This window comes from Onthophagus taurus, chromosome 11 (genome assembly GCF_036711975.1).
Source record: "Onthophagus taurus isolate NC chromosome 11, IU_Otau_3.0, whole genome shotgun sequence".
In the NCBI taxonomy this organism is placed as follows: Eukaryota; Metazoa; Arthropoda; class Insecta; order Coleoptera; family Scarabaeidae; genus Onthophagus; species Onthophagus taurus.
The window spans coordinates 14,752,814-14,773,998 of NC_091976.1; the positions used below are offsets into that span (position 1 = coordinate 14,752,814).

Genomic DNA, 21,185 nt, shown 5'->3' on the forward strand with positions numbered 1-21,185 from the left:
GCTGAAATTATCTTAGCTGTTCCTCATTTTGGGTTTCTCACGTGCTTGTTAGGTTTGGCATTAAATTCATCGTCACACGAATAAAAGATATACGATGAGCAAATTTTGCGGTAATGGCACAATGCCAAGTCTGTCGAAAACATGATAGTTATTATCATTAGCATGACCTTCGTTGTTAATTAAAAAGGACAGCTATAACCCAACCTTAAAATTGCTTTCGAAATTTTATATAATTAGAAACAAAATAAGCAGGTCCAACAATAAAACGATTTCACACAATATTTCGTTGATTATGTGTGACAAAGGTTTTTCGAAAAGTTTTGCTCAGTTACTTTTGTAATATGCTATATTCTGCAGCACAATTTTAAATTATCTAATAGCAATCTCAGAAATTTCTTTTGAATCTTACAAATTATCATACTCAACAAACTGCTTTCTGGATGACCAAAATAAGTGTTAATAATAAATATTGCATTGGATTAATGACTGTAATATGTTTCTTTATTCAAGGATCTAGTCAAATGGATGTTCATACATGAGGTCTGTATTTGAAACCAAATACAGCTAATTAAATACAAATTGCAAGTTTTCAAACTGCATACATGTTCCTAATGATATATCAATTTGCATGTAATAAGTAATAAGTTCATTTCCATGTAGTTGACAGCTAACCCATTGAAGTGAATGTTGCAGTTATAGCTCCAGAAATCTTAAATCAGCTTTTTGTAATCCAGGATCTATATTGGTGTTATAATAATCACTGCACACAAAATCCTCAAGACTCATATAATTGCCTCTTAGTTTTTTTTGTGGAACCAGGAGATTCGTTTTTCCCTTTAATTTTTTTGGCAATTACTTTTGCTGTTTAATTATTATACGCCACGGCAGTAACTGTTCTATTATAGTCTACAAATCTGTAATAAGTTTTGACCAAAATAGATGGTTAAATTTTCTTCAGCTAGAACTTATTTTATGGAAATGATTAATGTTTCATAATAGAGGGGCCAAGAAGCCGATTTTTGTATGAAACACAATTCTATGAAAGTTAATATAACTTTTATATCGATATTATTCGGTTTAAGTTTTCTCTGAGTTTTAGTTTTAGCTCAAAGAATTTTGATTGAGTATACAAGTGTCTTACTTATATCATCATTTCTTGTTTAAATATCAAAGTTATTTACACCCTCTTCGGTTTTTAGAACCCAAATAGCTTAATCATCAATGATGTGAAGATATGCGCACCTCCAGTTTTAAATGATACATTTTTAAATGAATTAAAATAAAAACAAAAAGTTGTCAGGAACTGAATATTTTATTTCAATTATTCAGGACGATATGTTTCGGTTAAATATTAACCTTCTTCAGGGATGGGCAAAATAATACAAAAATGAATATTAAAAATACCTTATCTTACCTTATCTGTGAATCTGACACGTATTAGCGGGGTAGTGACGCTCTTAATAAATATTATTCCAAACCAAAAAAATGTCAGGTTTATTGTTGTTGCGCCAATCAATCAGAAATCTGGCCACTTACATAAAAGGAATTGGTGTAATACTAGTTAGTAAGATAACATTGTTGTTGTCACTTATTGTCGAATTTGTTCCTTGACGATTTCTTAATTTGCAAAGCTTTCAAGCTGAAGTTCTTTCATGTGCTTTCATGGGTTCGATTAAAAAAATTTCAATTTCGGCAATTGTAAACATGGAGACAGTGTGATTTTCATCTGGTCATAGCTATTAAAATTCTCCCTTTCGAACAGATTGTTGGTTTTCGTCTCTATAATCTTTAATGTCACCCTGTTCATAAAAAAGTTTATAAGCAGCCAACGAATCATTTAGGATCCTAATCCTGCATTAGGAATTCCTATCTGTACTATATTCCATATAATTAGATATTTTAGAATAATCAAGTTATATTACAACACAGAGGCCATCTGCTGACTTGATGAAAGTAAAAAAGAAAACAGTACGTGAGAGATCAATTTTTTTTTGTCGACACATTTATTTGTTGACGATTATCTTTGTTTGTAATGAGAGCAATTTCATTTGGGTTTGATATTTTGAGACTTTTGTGTTTTGAAGTTGTAACTTTCTCTAATGAATCCTAACCGTGAAATTTTATATCCTATTTCACGTGAAATTTTCAGGTCCAACACATGACATAAAAATATTAAAAACATCGATACCTACCGGTAGTAATTTTTTCACGGAAAAAACTTTGAACTTCATTTCAGCAACGGAGAAGGACTTTAACGTGTATGCACGACATTTATTATTGTGTTACTTTTATAAGCATTATTTTCCAGCACATACAAATCTTGATATTCTTCCTGTAACTCTATTTCAACAAATAAATTGTTTCAGAAATCAACAAAAGGATGAATAATTATACTTTTATCACGAATTCAACGTGATGTAGGCGGTCGTGCGTGCGCCCAACTTAACACGCGGTTTCTCGAAAACGTGTTCTCGCACACTAGGAGGGTTTTATCATGGCTCACATATTAAAAACTATAGCTACCATATCACTTTTTAATGCTCAGCAAATAATTTTAGATCTGGTAACAGTACTAATTTTCTGGAGTTATAGGTGATGGTAACAAATTTTACTAATCAATATTGCATGCAAACCATTATGAATAATAACAGTTTCACATCTCATTCAAGAATATGCGATTGGTTTCTGATAGATATCTACAAAATAAAGCGTTTTTTTTTGATTAATTATTAATATGGGTATAGTTCGTCTACCACATCTAGCATATTATTGGAGCAGGGAGCCTAAGTTTCAAAATGAGTTTGCTTCTTCGACTTTGCGAATAAATCCAGAGTTTGGTCGATAAAATGGTCCATAATTTCCAGACGAGTATCAATCACTAATACAGTTCCGTGGCCGAGCTGTTATGCACCAATATCTACAAGAAAAACGTGATAAGTATGGCTTTAAAATATCGAAGCTCTGTTCTAATGGAGGCTATACTTACAAGATAGAAATTTACGCCTTCAAGAATCTTGATCAATCGCAAACGACGCCATCCAGAGTAGTAATGAAACTGGTTGAACTTCTGCTGGACAGCCGTGGTCACGGGCAATTGGTACACTCGTCTATCATTGGCAGAAGAGTTGCTAGATAGACAAACATATCTAATTGGTACCTTGAGAAAGTATCGCAAAGCAAATAACTGTTCTTTTCTGGATAAGCGGTACATCGTGATGCTCTCTATAAAGCAGATTCGCAAATTTAAGTATGAAATCGTCGAAAACAAATAGAAAGAACCAGAAGTAGTACTTCGTAGCATTACAACACGGGGTCTTCGCTGACTTTGCAATTTGCCTCCATTTGCTGTGGTCCAACATTAGTTCCTCTGGTCGTTCGATATTTAGGGTCCCTAGACCCACTGGAATATTATCCCTCCACCGCATCCTCGATCTTTGTAGCGGCCGCCTTCTCAGTAAGGACTCGTCAGGGACCAACTTGACAACACGTTTGTCTTGTCTCCTAACATGGCCACTCCATCTTAATCTTTCTGACTTTACTATTTTTACTATATCTGGCTGGTTATATTGTTTTCTCTATTACTAGTACTGTTGGGTGATATTGTCCTTGATTGGTCCCTAAATCCCTCTAAGAATTCTTCTTTTGGTGATTTTTAGTCGGTTCTTATTTTGTTTCGTCATCATCTATTATCTTCATGCGATGGGAAATATTTTTCGATTTCATTACCTTTTGTGCAAACCAGCAGCGATTTCCTTACTATAAATTTGTTATCAATCACTTGTGTTATGTTGTTGCCAGTGGTGATTGTAGCTCCCAAATATTTAAACTGATAAACTAACTCAAAATTGTAATTCTATTCTGTCTCGTCGATCTGTTCTTGTTGTAATCATATATTTAGTTTTATCTCCATTGATTCGTCAGCGAACTTCTATTGCAGCAACTCCTAGTTTAATGAACTCTTCCTTGGCATCGATAGTTGTATTTCCCACTGTATATGTCACTGTATGTCTATGTCATCAGCGAAAGCTAGTATAATTCGAGGACATTGATTCTTAAAAAGGAGCGTTTTTGTGTTTGTCTTCCGTACGACACTTTGCAATACGATGTTAAAGAGGAGTTGTTGGTTGCAAAGAAGTTCGATGCTTTCCTTTAAGTAAGTCTTACTGCACTTGTGGATCCCTCTAAGGAGTCTGTTAATAAATTTTTTCCGTATACAGTTGATTCCGCTTAATTGGGACACCGGTTAATCGGGACAGCCGCTTATTTAGAACAAATTTCAAAGATTTGATTCAAAGACTTTAATTTATGCGTACTTCGTTTTATAGGGACAGCCGCTTTATTGGGACAAAATGCCTCGGTTCCAACGTGTCCTGATTAAGCGGAATCTACTGTATATCTATAAATAGCTGGTGCAAAGTTTGTTGTATTCCAATAATATTAGGAAAAAGACTTTATATCCTGTATAATGGATATACCTCGTAGTTTGTACAGTCTTTTTTGTACTATTTTTTTTGGATTGGTTCTTCTTTCCATATTGGCAGATTAGCTGATAGAAAGTAAGCACCGAAGTGTCTCCTCCACTTTTAGACATTCTGCCGATATAGTGTCGTTTCCTGGAGTTTTGTTGTTTTTTAGTTTGCGGATATCTCGTAATACTTCTTCCACTAGGGATTCGGCCATAGAACTGACTTCATCTCCAGGTCTCTATCACTTCAGCTTCACCCAAAAGGTTGGCCTCGTCATTCCTTATTGCAGTTCCACCTCTGGTTCTGAAGCCGTTTTTCATATTCCTTACCTCCTGGAAAAAGAGTCTATTTCTGTTTATTCTATTTGACTCTAATTCTTCGAAAATATTCTCCTCGTGTGCCCTTTTTTTGGCTCTTATAGTTTTTCTTGCTTTTTTCCAGAACTGTACTCCTGTGTATTTTCTTACTTTGTATCTTACAGCACTCGTTATCGAGCCTAGCCCCTTAGCTTTCAGATTCTCTCGTACTCGTAGTCAAACCATTTTCTCTTCTTTGTATCCTTTTCTATCATTGATTTTTTTATTGTTTGCTTCAGCACTATTTTGATTTGCTACTGATCCCAATGTAGTACTTGCTTACAATAAAGGAAAATCGCTTGTTGATCACTCAGATCAAATGTCAGTATACCAATTTACAATTAGAAAAACTGTAAAGTGGTATCGAAAAGTGGCGGTTGAGATTTTGTTGAATACTGCGTATGATAAATGTGTGGTTTATGTATAAAGGGATCAAACATACGGATATACAATGCAATGCTCGCCCTTCTCCAGCAGAATAAGTTCGAGCCGTCATGTCAAACAGAAATCACCTCATAAACTGTCTGTAAGAGGGATCCGAGCACGTAAACTGGAGTGAAATGCTATATTATAGCATCAGGATTTTATTATCGTAGGAAAAATTTTCAAATCAGTATTTTATTACTAACAGGGTTATTTTATTTATTTGTTATTGGTCCTTTTACGATGATGAACACTGGTTTTATAAGTACTTCTGCTTTTATTTACTCTTTATTTGCTGTTAAATTTGTAAAACTGATTCGGTAATATCGTTGATTGAAAAAATCATCTCAGTCATATAGATCTGGTTGTTTTAGCGGAAAACTATTTGCTTGGTCATATTAGCAGAGAATTTTAGATTATTTTAGATTTGATTAGAATCTAAAACTATAATTTCTTTCTTTTTGTTGCAGGTTTTGTGTTGGTGATAGATTTTATTTATGTGAAAACAAAATCCTTTGCGAATATGATTACGAAGAACGATTAGTCTTTGCAAATATGGCGTACAACCCACCACCTTTAGCCCATTTAAAACGACAAACAGCTATACCACCAGTAAGTACTTTAATCTTAACACTTTTCAACTGTTTCATTAGAAAAGTTAATTTTTTTTAAATTTTCTTGTGCATCCGGTTTCAACTTCAATTTATTTGTCCATTAGTTACGGGGGTTTCCGAAAAAGGTTCTGTGTTTTCGACCGAAACGATACGGAAATTGAACAATTATCGATTATTTTACACCAAAACCGTTTTTTTATATCTAAATTTGTAATCGAGGTTACAAAGATACAGTTAACTGATTTTCTACGCTTTGAGAATTTATTTGTTTATTTTTTCTTAAAACAATAAATTTTGTAATAAATAATTTCTTTTTTTATAGACTCCAATTCCAAATCAAATGATGAATGGTCATCGACCTCCCGTTCCGTCATCAAACGGCGATTTAAATAATAATATGTCGGGTTCCGGTCAACCACCCCCAAATACAATGGCTCAACCCTTCGCAAATGCAGCCGGTCATTTAAAATCTGCCGCAATGTCTTTGGGAGCAACTAGCTGAAACTGACATTAAGTGACGATAAACTGTGATTAAGATTTAAAGTGGTGATGATTTTATGATAAGTAGTGGTTTTAATTGTGACGATTAAAATAAATTCAAAAGATCATAATAATTATAAAGAGTAGAGGAAGAAAAATTAATGCTCAAGTGTAAAAAACAAGTTGTTTCAAGTATTTAAAAAATCATGGATTAAATAGTGTTTTAAGAGATTCTTTGTGAAAAAAAAAGAAAAGGATTAAAAGTGTTTGTACATCTTCATCTTTGTAAATAGTGATCGTTAATTAAATTAACCATTCCTTATCACTTAATTATAAAATTATTTGTAAATAGGTGAGAAAAAATGTAATTATTTCAAAAGAAAAATATTAAATTAACTTTAAGATGATATAATCTGAAACACAAAAACATGTTAAAAACATAAATAACGAAGAACTCGTAATAGATTAATAGTGGAAAAAAATTGACTTTGTGTCAATCATCCTACAATATTCTGTATATAAATGATATCTATGGTCACCGCTCGTTAAGAAAGATTTATAAATTATTTCGTTTTAATAATCTTTTTCTCAAAAGGCGAGATAAAATAAAATTATAAATAAATAATAGGTGCCAATTCAAAAAAAAACCTACATTTTCATTAATAATTTTTAATTTCCAACTTATACCAAATGATTTCGACCAAAGAAATAAACTAGTACGATGATTAAAAAATTGTTTTAATTGTCGTTACCCCAAAACAAAAACAAATACAAACATCGAATATACCTTCAATATATCCTTTGTGAACAAAATCCCATAAGCTTAACTTTTAACTCTTAAAAGAAGAGAAAGAGAAAGAGTGAGTTTACCTCCCCCTCGCTTCAATATCCCCATTATTGTTGTAAGTTCGAGTTTACAAGCTACGAAATTAAAGATCGTGCCGATAGCGGCCTCATCAAGAGGAAAGGAGATCGACTTCTTCGTCGTTTAAACGTGTTAGAACGAGAAGAGACCAGAAAATGGGGGACGTGAAGCAATTTTTCTTACGCCGCAAATCTGAAATTGCTCAATATAATAAGGTGGGTTATGAGTGTGTGTGTGTGTATGTAGTAAATGGACTGCGCCCCCCGAAGGATATTAATGTCTCTGGGAACATTTTGGCGTAAGATGTTTTGAACTTAAGGTTTTTATTAAATTAATCAGAGAAGTTATTAAATAAATTTCAAAAAAGTTATTTTATTACAATCTTGAACTTTCTATTTTCAGATAAAAAACATATTAACCAAAAAGACATTTGAAATAAGTCACGAATTTAATGAGTTTTTAAGAAAACATCAATTATAAGAAAAAACTTGAACGAGTTCAACTTACATGATTTATTATAATCACTTTCTGTTGGATTTTTAAGTCACAAAAATAGGCTATAATGTGTGTTTATACTTCTAATTATTGCCTTAAATCGACAAGATTAACTTGGTAAACAACCTTTAATTTTTTTATTGCAATCTACAATTAAAGTTGTATAACAATTTTTTGAGAAAAGGTGGTTTTCTATGATAAAATGTGATAGTCTGATGAAATATTATAAAACGTAAGTACTAATGCTCAACCTACAGCATATAGGCCACAAGCAGCAAAACAATACCGTAAGATGGAGTTACTTGGACACGTTTTTGGCACATTTTTTAAGATTAAAAGTGCAGAAATAAAGTTAGGGCAACAGAAACTTGTTCATCATACCAACCTAACCTTCCGGATTATATAGCTATCGTAAAACATTGAAACGTTATACAAACAACAAAAAAATATATAAAAAAGTGATGTCCGAATAGCCCCGTTGTTGGGGCTTCTTGGACACTAAACTTCGTTTTAGGGACAATCTCTTACTTTACATGTCAGATGGTCAAATTCCTCTGAAAATGTAACTGAAGCATTAAGGAATGTATTTTTATGTCAATATTATTAGTATTTTTTTATTGAATTAAACATTAAAAAATAATAAATAAATTTTAACAAAACTGTATTTATTTCTTCTTACAAGTGTTTCAAAAAAATCTTGTAAAGTTAACCTTAAATTTATTTAAATCGAAATAAATGAAACAAAAATTAACGTATTTACCAACAATAAACATATTAAAAACAAAAAACCACTGTTCTATAGCACAATTCAAACTTCAATTTAATTGAATCTCATTTTTCCTTCATAAATTTCTTTAATCCTGAACGAAGGAAATCTTTGTCTATTGATGATTGCTATCATCAAAGATTTCTTCGTGTTCCGACCTGGACCGCTTGATGTTTGACGTTATTTTGATGGACAAGTTATTTCTAGCGATAAAAGAATCGATGAAATCTGGACCTGGATTGTTCTTGAAGACCTTGACCTGTTTCCCTTGTTTATCTGTGTACTTTTTTACCGCATCTCGAATGTCGGCCTTTGTCAAGGGGAAGCCCCAATTCGCAACAACAGTCAAAGTTTCAGAAATCAGCAGCTCATCAGACTTGCTTAAAACAGTCGGATGTTCAACGGGTCTTGAATTCCTTCCAAGCATCTTCCCTACACAATGTTGTCCGAGGCACTTTGAACGTTTCTGCGGCCTTTTTCCTTAACATCCCCTTCCAAACTGCATTCAGAGCCTTTTCCAAGTCTTCCACTTTGTAATTCATGTAGGATTTTGATTTTTGAATAACAAGAAAAAAAAGCACCAGAAACAAAAACATAACCTAACCTCGCTTTCGTGTCAGAGGACTGAACACGTATGCGTTGTATCCATGTAGCCTCGGGGTGGCCAAGTAGCCCCATCTTATGGTATAATAGCTTTTATATGGCTCGTGAAGTGCCTCCATGTATTCTTACACTTGGCACCTAAACCAACTTATAGTTCATCCTTGTTCCAGTTCAAAACCACGTCTCGCACCCTAGCTTCCATCTTTTCTGGTTACGCCACTACTCATCTACTAATCCCCTGGAGTGCATGCCTCTGCCGCATCGGCTCTCCATGTTTTCTTGGGCCTTCCGTGCTTCGCCCTATTGTGTAGCACTCATTCCATAACTCTTTTCGCTCATCGGTCTGTCGCGATTCTCTTCTCACGTCCGTACCACACTGAGAGAAATAGATTGTACGAACCATCGCTAAGTACTCTATTTGCATTACATTTATGTTCGACTTATTTCTCCTGTTCACTTCGCATAATTCTGTTCCGTAGGTTTCAACACTTTCGACCAGAGTTTCATGTATTTGTATTTTGTTTCTTTTGTGTATTTTCTTACTCCAGAGAACATTATTCAGTAACTTGATTCACTAATTAGTTCGTCATTCCTCTCCCCCTGGTCTGTAATTTCAGGTACTTCCACGTATATATAGGATGTCATATTTTTAGTAGTGACGCCCTCTACACGATAATCTTCTCCCACATCACCCACGACCAGGTATCTAGTCTTTTCCGGGTTAGTAGATATATAAGCCCATAATCCTCATATTGTAATTTTAATTTGCTCAGCATGTAATCCACGTCTAGTCTATCCTCGAAAATTATCACCTGGTCGTCAGCGAAGTGTAATGTGAAATGTTTGACTTGGTTATAGGTACTTCCATACTAGAACATTGTTTCCTCCATTTTCGTAAAGCGTCCTTTAAAGATATTTTAAAAAATATTGGGGCTATACAGCATCCTTGCTTAAGTTTTGTAGTAATTGGGAACGAGTCGAACAGATCATTTCCGATTGTTACCACGCCCATCATATTTTTATAGAGATTTTGTACAGCATTCACATATACTTTCCTAACTCTGTGGTTATTCATAGCACCCCACAGATTTCCAAGGAACACACTGTCATATGCTTTTTCCAGCTCTATAAACACAAGACTCACATTGTGTTCATATTGTGCGCCGGTTTCTTGTGTTTGTTATGAGTGAAGATACTATGGATATACGACCTACAAGTCCTGAAGCCGTATTGATGTTCTTCATCACGTTTTCAATTCGCTGTTTAATGAAGCTACCATACACCCTAGAGATCGTACTAATTACACTTATCTCTCGGAAATTCGAACATATTTTTCTATCCCCTTTCTTATAAATATTACTACATACGCAATAGTCTATTTTTTGGTCCTATCCTCTTAGGAAGTTATTAAATATATGCGCTAGTAACTCAGCTAGTTGTTCAGCTGCTTCTTTTAGTAATTCCGTAGGTATATTTACCGGTCCGAGTGATTTTTCGTTCTTCATCCTTGTTATCGCGCTTCTTACTTCGCCCGCTGTTACCTCCTCTTCATCATTCAATAAGCTGTATTCCTTTTCTTGACATACATTACATTCTGCAAATTCCACTCTATCTTCCTTCAACAGTGCCAGATAGTAGTACACCTAGTTCTTCATTGTGATCGTTTTTATTCTAGGTCTTTAGGTTTTTAATGATTTTTTATATTTCCCTAGTTCTAGTTGATCCCATATAATTTTCTATACGTCTACAAATTTCTTCTCACATTTCGTTCTTTTGCTTGCCAACTATTTTCTTCACTTCCTTCTTGAGAATTGCATATTGTTCTCTATCTCTTGGATCACCTGTTGAGAGTAATTTTTAGTAGAGTTTCTTCTTTTCTATAATGTGTTCTTCCAGGTCTTCCCTCCACCATTCAGTTCTGATTTCGGTGTAGTGCTCTTTCTTAGTAATGTATTCACAGTAGGTATGTTTCTGAACCGTATCAACCTATTTATCTTTGGAATAGCATTCAAAGTCCTTCCTGAAATTACTGGATTGAAATATCTCTTGAGAAGATGATTCAGCTGTCTTTTCATCTCTGTGGTGAACTGTCTGATCGTTGTAACAAAATCTCTTCCCCATCTCAATTTGTGTTGGATTCCAGATTGGTGTCTGATATCGGAGTTGTTAATTCTGTCCCATCTGGTCTTTCTTGAGATTGCTCTCAAAGTCATTTAAATGCGATAGGTCATTATTTGACGGATGTAGGCCGTACTTTACTAGCCATACATATGAATTTGATCGACTTCTCAACAATTTGATTTCACAAAGCCTTTGCAGGGTCGTGAGTGCTTGAGATATGCACAACCAAGTAGAAAAATAACATGACTCGTTCGATGGACTACACATAATCAGTTGGTGTAGAACTGGTAGAACTGGTGTAGTGGCCTTTGCAGGTCATTTTCTGATTTGTCTTTATTATGCAGATTTTCTTTTGTTCCATTTTATATCCTAGGTTTAACGTTATCGTGTACTCGATTATTTTCTCCATAAATAAGTTGAATAAAAATGGGCCACCTAGTGTGAGGATGTTTTTATTCTTCTCAGTATGTCTCCTAATCGCACTGTCAAATAATTTGGACAAATCAACAAAGCATACGTAGGATGTGTATAAATTGGCAGAAAAGCTATACGTGACGCCATTCTTTGTTTGATTCTGAAGTGGAAATCTTAATACAAAAATGTTGTACAGCGTTTTGTATGGTTTCAGGAGACACTTAAAAGAAACGTTAATATGTGGCAACATTGTGTTTGTGTACTGTCAGATACCGTAATATTTTTTAAAATTCAATCTACGAATACATTTTCTCGTCATTTCATCGTAAAATACTGTTAATGACTTCTAATTGACAAAACTGTAAACGAAATTCTAGTATGTTGTCAAGTGTGTTTTTCGTGTTAATTAACATATGTTAAAAACAATCTTTAAAACCTAAATAAAATAACGTGAACAAAAAAAAATCATTTTAAAGTTTTTTCTATACTAAATTCCAACCGTTTACATTAACAGATTTTCAAAACTAATGATTGTTTATGAACTAAATGTCCGACCTTCGCGAACCTCGTGAACAGGTACGAAGCAAAGTACAACGTTTTTGCATTAAGATTTTCACTTCAGAATGAAACGAAGAATGGCCTGTATATACTATACCGGGTGTTTGAAAATTGTGTTCGGATATTTTGTCCACTTATAGTTCTTATCACGATAAACAAAAAAGTGTTAGAAAACCTAGGTCCTAAAAGCAGTCGTTTCGAATTTTTTTTTCGAAGAAGACAATTTCAGTGTTATTAGTGAATGAAGCGTCTTAGTCTTCAAATGTTTATTTGATTGGGAAAATACAAACAGAACATAAATACTGAACACAAAATGCTTAATGTAAATGCTTTACATGACCTCCCTCCACTCGAAGACATGCTTGACATCTTCGTACAAAAGAATTGCGCTCTCTTTCGACAACTCCTAGAGATTGGCGAATAGTCTCACATGCGTTTTGTATTCTTTGCTGAACACCCTCCGGGTTATTAACAGGTGCTGAATACACTAATGATTTTAAGTAACCCCACGCAAAAAGTCTAGAGGATTTAAATCAGGTGATCTAGGTGGCCAAACTATTGAACCTCCTCTTCGTATCCATGTACCATAAAAGTCAGTATTAAGAAAATTACGGACAATAATCGTAAAATGTGTAGGCGTGCCATCATGCATGAACCATATTTGTAACCTATCCTGGAGAGGTACATCTTCGAATAATATCGGTAAAGCGTTTTGCAGAAAGTCCAAATAAGTTTCACCAGTTAAGCGATTAGAAAGTAGTAACACGACTAAACGACTAGATATGCACTTTATTGAAAAGCAACGTAAAATCAACTATATCTCTGAAACAATTGATTTTAGGACCTAAGTTTACTAAGACTTTTTTGTTTATTTTGATGAGAACTATAAGTGGGTAAAATATCCGAACACAATTTTTAAACACCCGGTATATTTGTGTTCAGATTTTCTAGCTTATTTTTTTATTACACTTTTAAACAAGTTCATTGGTGTATTTCTCTGTAATTTTCTAAGTTAATGTTTTCGACTGGTTGAATGTAGGGACTGCTATACCGTCTGATTGGCACTGCACTCTGTTAAATAGCGGGGACAGCTTTTCTTTGGTTCTGTTCCACCAAATTTAAGCAACTTATTATTATACACTTTATTCTTCTAACAATTTTCAATGAATTTATCGTAATCAGAGCAAGTTAGTCTTAGGGTATTTTTTATCTTGAGCAGCCATCATTTTCTTCTCCGAGTTCCTCAGTCAGATCTTCGCTATCTTCATTTATCAGCCACCTCGCTATTTTGTAAATATTCTTTGAATTGTACTGATCATAGATTATATTTCTTAATTTGGTGGAGATGAATGAAAGCAAGAACGCATATTGAATCTGAGAGGCACAGGCTTTTATCTTCCTACCTAACGCCATCAAAGGAACCTCCAAGAATGTATACACACGTGTAAATAGCCTTTCCAAGAAAGTGGCAGGAAAAAGTAATCGGGTAGGATCCATTTAACAAAAACATGTAAAAAGCTACTTGTAATGTAACCTCAGTCGCAATTGCTAAATATTTTCATATTATCTAACGATAATTCTACAAAGTGTTTTAATATTCATAATGGGGAAATTTAGGAAGTAGCGGTAATTGAATGTCGCCGAGATAGATTACTGACCCAAATTGAGTACGTTTTAAATTCCATACCATTGCTTTCTATGCCTAATAGCTCATATGTGTTATACATCCTGCCATTAAATTTCTATTTACTTGCATATACAATGTATGTACAGTGAAAGTCTTATAATCTTGTAAAAATTCGGTCTCAACATTTACGTAGATCAGTAAGTTGTGATATCTTTTTAATCTATTTTGACAATGTTAGCATTATGTTTGTGTGTATGTGTAAATGTACAGCTTGGAAAATCTATCTTGGCCGGTGAAGGTCAGATGCGCCGTAGCAAGCGGAGGACGGTACCTGCAGAGTCCATTACTCTGTTATAATTGGGAGTGAAGATTGTATACAGTACTCAACAAAAGTATTAGTGTATGCATTGCAAAAATTAATAGAGATATCATCATGAAATAAAAAACAAATTAATGTAAATTTATTTAGTATTTAATATATTGAAGATCATTTCTTCGAATCTTCAAATTTACGAGTTATGATTCTTTGGTTGCAACATTGCATAATCTTAAACAGAAACGTTAGGATAATTAATGTTAACGTATCTCAACAATTAATTGTTGAGATATACTTATAAAATAAAATGGAGTTTAAAGCAAATTTAATGAAAATTTAATGCACCATAAATAATTTCTTATTGTCCATAATCATTGTTGTTATGACGCTCTAAATCCAACTCTGCATTGTTTGATTGTTATAGATATGAAATATAAACTTTAAAAAGTCATATCTCAAGAACGAATGGAGATATCACCATGAAATAAAGAACATTTTAAAACAAATTTTGATAAAGATTGAATGTGCCATTAATAGTTTTTTATTTTCCATAATCATCATTGTTATGATTTTTAAACCCAACTTGGGATGTTTGATTATTCTAAACTTGAATTGATTTTGAATGCAATAGTAGTTGCTTCAGAATAGTATTTACCTTCAAGTCTATTACACAATTTTTAGTTCTAGTCATGCTGTATTAAAACCCATATAAATGTTTACTAACAAAACTCGATATGGTTTAACTGGCTAACTATCAATTCCTATAAACCGTCGGTGATGGTCTTTGGGAACCAGATTATCTTACTTTATTAGGTAGGATAAACTTTGAGAAGTACATAAGCTGGTCTATAAACTGTATTGTGATTGTGAAATGCGCTGGTTTTCTAGATCTTTAATTAAGACCATGGTGTATATGTCGTCCTTGTATTAATCTGGTATTCACGAGGACACAAAGTTTCCAAAATGCCAGCTTATTTTTCTCTTACAAATATTCACATCAGCTTTAGATTAGATCTACTAAGTACTCTGTGTCAAATTTGTTAAATAGGTTTACTCATATTTCATTGGAATCTGAATTGGTTTCGAAGGCGAAATTAATGTTATGAGAAGAGAGCAGTATTCACAAAAAGCTCTTCTTTTAGAGAAGTTTTTCCATTAAAAAGTATTATATGGAACTTTGAAACAAATCAAATCAAAATATAAAATAAATTTAAAACAAGATTCTTTTATTACAAAATCAACACTTTCTCTCTTTAATTCTCCTTTTTTACTCCGTCACTTTACACGACCACTAAAAGGCGTTTAAGAAAATCTCTCTTAAGCACACCGAGAGTCGTTCTCGCTTCCCTCCGAGATTATTTTTATTCGTTCCTTCTTCGTTTAACTTCCGGGGAGCAACACTCCGACTCCAACGATGACGACGCCGACAACGATAACCTGAGCTTTTCGTCTCTATTCCCCTCTTTAAATAACATCCAGTGGCGTCGCGACGTCCCGTTCAATGAAGCGTTGGGCGATTTATTCGTCGTCGGTTTAAATATGTATTTGTATGCGAAAGTGTCGAGGAAAAAGGAAAAATGAGAAGGGAAACTTGGGGTGTAGAGTTGAAGCTTTGGGCTTTAAAACGCGGAAAGATAAAGTATTTCTCGCGTTTCGGATTTGCGGACATCGTCGCGAAGCTTTATGGTGGGTAAAACTTTATTGGTATGGAGGGATTTTCGGTCGTCCGAGCACGTCCTTAGCTTTTATGGTGTGAAAATTCAAAACGATCATAATGGAATAATTGATAACTTTCGCGGATTTTAGGTGCCATTAAATATAACTACTAAATTCTAATATTATAAGAACTTAAATCTAATGTTTAATTTAGGTTTTTGGGACCCTCTTTTCTCGTGGAAACTTAAAGAGATTATAACGACAGCTAAATCCCCAATCAAATATGCGAAAACTCCTTGGAAACAGAAGAGAGGAGGAGGAACTTTAAAGCGATCCAGAATTCCGTTTAGTATCTAAAGTAGGTTTAAAGTTAAAGGCTGCAGTTTGTGAAATAATCTTATGTAAATCTGTTGGGGCTCACTCTACGGTTCCGACGGCGAAGACAAAGATAACGTAAAAGTCGAGCCACGTGCTGAAAAGAGATGAGACGTAGTTCCTCGAGACAGCTAGGGAAGTGGATGAAGAATAGAAGCATTTAGCGAGTAAAGTTGTTCCGCACCTGGTTGTTCCCAGATTATTTAAACGTTTCTTAATACAGGCCATTATTTAAGATCGCATGCTAATTAGAATTTCTCCTCTCCACGGTTGGATTCCCGCTTGCAACCTCCCCCCTTTCGTAGGTCTTATAACTTAATTAAGTCCCTTTAATGTATTATGCAAACACTCACGACTTGCCGAGTTTAAATCATAAGCGATGTGACAAGCAGTTTTCACTATTAATTGGACTTGTTTAATTACGACTCATTAACACTTTCATAAACATAATTATATTGATTTAACCTATCTTAATTAAATATAGTTAAAAATATCTATATAATATTGATCCAGTTAATCAAGTAACTGCATTTACTTTTTATTTAAAATAAAATAATTTAATTGTAAGGTAGGTACTGAATTGATGTGGGTCACCATAAGTAATTTCTCTTTAAATACACAAATACAAAAACCCGATAAATATTCAACTTCTATAATCGATGAAATGATTAAATAATTCAGCATATTCCCTATGCGAAGTTAGCCCATAATTTTTCTAGTCTCCAATTAGATATGATAAGGATTTTACCTGTATAGTATTTTGATTAAGACAATAGAACCTCTCTACCGATATTGTTGAACAATATCTCATTCGAAAGCTTAATCCTTGGCCAATATGAGAGTGGAAAAGGCCGATTCGAAATCTCTTTTATATTCCGCTAAAATAAAAGGGTTAGCCGTATATTTGTTGGTCTCTGTAGAGTTATTGGCCATTCAGTTAATTAAAATAAATAATAAGCTTTCTATAAGAGTGTTCATCCAGGATATGTTTTTATTATGTTGTGGAAACCGTCTCTAACACCGCCAAATCTTTAGTGAAGTTATGTACGTTGTGTTTGACACATTTGTTTAAAACGGTGCAATGTGATATAAAAATTCGGGTAACTACTAGTAAATTTAAAAAGCTTACATCTTCAGCGATTTGTGAATTATAGTGTTAATATACAAATTAAACATCTTCAGATTCTGTATGTTGATAAAGATCTTTTTGAAAACATAACCTGTATATTAAAATTTTGTAGTCATTTTACGACCATGGACAGTAACTACACTATATTATTTCCAATCAATAGTGATTGGCTGATATGACCAATAACTGTCTTAGAGCTCTATTTTTGTATTAGGTGTCTCTTTCATTCTTAATATTGTGTTCGGTCGAGGAAACTATTTTCAATTTATGCCACTTGCTTGAAGCCATAAAACATGGCATGCCACAACCGAAGGCATCAATGTACTCGGTATCCAAGTGTACTTTACAGTTTCGAATGAGTGGACAGATGTTTAATCTGTCCTAACAAGACATCTCATTATCCATCACCAATGTTGACTTTACAAGAAGAGAAAGTCTTAAAGAATTGGATTTATACTTGCGCGCAAAATGGATTTCCTCGTGAAAAGAAAGATATATAACAATCGGTTAAGGAATTCTTAGAAGCGGCACCAAGGGAAAATCCCTTCAAAAATAATAAAACGGGCGATGGATGGTAACAAAGCCTTTTTGCAAAAAAATTTTTACAATTTGCCCAACGTACAGCAGAAGGAGTAACTGTTGCTAGTGCAGTTATTTCCGAAAATGATATAAGAAAGTGGTTTAGAAATATAGAAAAGTACCTAATCGGGAAAGAGTGCATTGATATACTTAAAGACCCTAGTATAGTTTATAATAGGGATGAAACATGCTTTCTGCTATGTTCAAAAAAGAAAGGAGTTTTGGCAATACAATCCAAAAGTAAATTTAATAGTAATGTTTACTTTTTCTGCTGCAGGAGACCTTACACTTCCTATAATACACTTCCTATAAACCATTGTAACATCTGTTCCAGATGCATGGAGCATAGGTTGAAGCGATAACGGATGGATGAAAGCAGATTTGTTTTATAATTATCTTATACCCGGCGTTAAAAAAGAAAAATGTAATATTTCCAATTATTTTGTTTGTTGATGGGCATAAAACCCATTTAATAATAAATGTTAGTAATTTATGCACTGAATCGGAAATAATTGTAATATGTCTTTACTCGAATTGCACTAGAATATTACAGCCAGCTGATGTTGCTTACCGTTGCGGATCTTTAAAAGAGGCTTGGAAGTATACAGCTTCAGATTTTAGAAGAAGACATCCTGAGAAAGTACTGGCCAAACAAGATTTTGCACTCGTCTTAGAAAATGTTGTTAAGAGATTAAACCTGAATCGTTGTAAATCCATTGTAAATGGATTTAGCATTTGTGGGCTTTTCCTATGGGATCCTAACTCTCTGGATTATCAAAAGTGTCTTGGCAAGAAAGTAACGACAGACACACATACTGAAGTCGCTAGTAGTACAAACTTCTCAATGACTAATTTTAAGAATATTGTCGGTAATAAAACGTGGAAAGACATTGAGAATTTTGTAATGTTACGTGAAATTTATTTCCCGACTAATTATAATACCTTAGACGACTGCAACAATTTAGATTGTTTATATAATCTTACTAATTTGGATAAAGAAAATGAAATAGATTGTAATGAAAATAATAATGTACTGGCTCCGAACGATTCTGCCGAAAACTGGGATTTAACCGACGTACCTATTATTTTCGAGGATGATAACATGATCAACTTACTCTTAAATGATTTTATTTACAACCCTAAACACCTGAACGAAAAGGAAAGAGAAAAATGGCGGCAAAAATTCCATTCGTAATTACATCATTGACGTGGAAAAATATAGAGTCAAAAAAACAAGCTGAAATTGAAAAAGGAAGGCGAAAATCAGAAAGAATTCTCAAGAAAGGAGTAAAAGACAAAGAAAAAGACGAAAACGATATAAAAGAATAGAAAATGCGGCAAAAAAAAGTTCTTATGAAGGAGAAAAATGTACAGAAGATTCGATGTGAAGACACACGTACAAATGACGTAGATACTAAAATATGTATACAAAATTACAGTAATAAGATAAATATAAGACCAGATATAGCGAGCGACACTAAGAAAGATGAGTCAGAAGATTTTAAAAATGCAACTATAGAGGAAGATAGTATAATGGAAAACATTTCAAATTAGTTGGGATATAACAATGATCTAACACCATATAAAATGCAGAAACTAAATAACGTAAAAAACGTTGTTTACTCACAAACAAATTAACATAACATCAAACATTTTGATGCACCTTCTTCTGCAATTAATGTACTTGAGTATAATTTTAAGAACCCTAAAATTCATATGGGAATATGTTTTACTTGTACTTTTAATATCACTAAGAGTTATGTTGGATTTAAATGTCAACGTACGTTAAAACGTATTTTAAATGATAATAAGAAGTTTACTAAAACATTCTACTAAAGATAATAATTATTTTTGTTGTGTTTCTTGCGTCAATAAATAGACAAATTACTATCTGAAAGATATAATATTGTAGTATAATATTCTAGTTATAAGAAATAAATACATTGTCTTCGATTTAATCTACAAGTTATATTTTTTTTAGCCTATCATTGTCATTTCACTGGCCTGTAATTGTGATAATGTGGCCAAAAGCTATAAAAAAACGTTCATGAAATAATTTATATTTATTTTTATTAACTCCTAAATATGGATTACTAATTCACGTACACTAATCGCAACTGCAATTCTTTGTTTAGTATTGTCAAGCATATTCATACACATTGACTACACATGTAAAAACTACAACAAAAAACAGTTACACATAATGCTATATGGCCTAACTATCTAGTTTACCCAATGTTGTCTTCAGAATGTTGTTAAACCACGATTTCACCTAATTTTCACCTATTCGAATTTTTCTCGATATTTAGGCATCTGAGCACAAAAGTGTGAAAGAGCGATATTGTTAAGAATATAATTTTCTATAACTTTTATGTTAAAACTTTTTTCTAAAACATTTGGAATCCCTTACTTTACCAATAACAAGTAGAGAAACCACGATTTCTTCTAATTTCTACCTTTTCGAATTATTCTTGATATTTATGCATCCGAGAGCAAAAGTACACTCGAAAACTTAACAATACTGCAATGAGCAGTATTGTTAAGAATAAAGTGTGCTACAACTTTTAAACTAAAACTTTTTTCTAAAATATTCCGAATTTCGTGTTTAGGTTAACTAAATTATTTTTTTCTTATTGTGGACTAGAATTTTGAGCTTCCTTATGAGCATAAACAACGAGCTGAACACAGTGCTATTCTGTGGGCTGTACAAGGTTAATGGGAAGAAATTGACATCGGGCATTTTATGATAGAAGAAACTATGCCGAACCGAATGACGTATTGATCTTGAAAATTGAATACGTGCGTCGTTTATGAGTAATGGCCACCTCAAAAGAAAATTTGAAAGAGAATTTTGAATCAGGCATTCGTATCGTCTAAGGATTAAGCTTTCGAATGAGATATTGTTCGTCAAAATCGGTTGAGAGATTCCCTTATTATAATCAAAACTATACATGTAAAATCCAATTTAATTTTGACTAACTTCGTATAGGTCAGCATATTTGGTATCCCATTCGGAATCAGATCAAGAAAACGATAAAGTTTAGATTAAACCTGGATTTCTGATGTTGCAGGATTATCGTACTCCCCACCTTCGCTCAGTGTGGAAGAGCAGAAGTCATAAAAGTACAAAATCGGGTAGGAAAACTGGCATTTACAAATTATTTCTTAATTAGTTTTATCTATTGTTCGTTCGATCTACAAGAAAGAAAAACTTGCATAAATAACGATTCAAAAATTTTATTAGAAGTAATTCTCGAACTAGATAAATTAACAAAAGAATTTAAAAACAATCTATCTCTTTTAGACATTAAGTGTCACACCATGTTGTTAGTGGTAAGTTTA

The 21,185-nt window shown here is 33.4% G+C and overlaps 1 protein-coding gene across 2 annotated transcripts in view; it reads left to right on the top strand.

Annotated features, from left to right (window-relative positions):
- The window catches only part of LOC111413751 (LIM domain only protein 3-like), an 88,336-nt gene extending 81,531 nt beyond the window's left edge, over positions 1-6,805 (top strand). For both annotated transcript variants that reach the window (XM_071199991.1, XM_023044849.2), the window contains exons 3-4: positions 5,716-5,857; positions 6,182-6,805. In XM_071199991.1, coding sequence (XP_071056092.1) covers positions 5,716-5,857; positions 6,182-6,361 — 322 coding nt within the window. In that variant the 3' untranslated portion in view covers positions 6,362-6,805. The remainder of the gene's footprint in view (positions 1-5,715; positions 5,858-6,181) is intronic.
- The last annotated feature ends 14,380 nt before the right edge of the window (positions 6,806-21,185 follow it).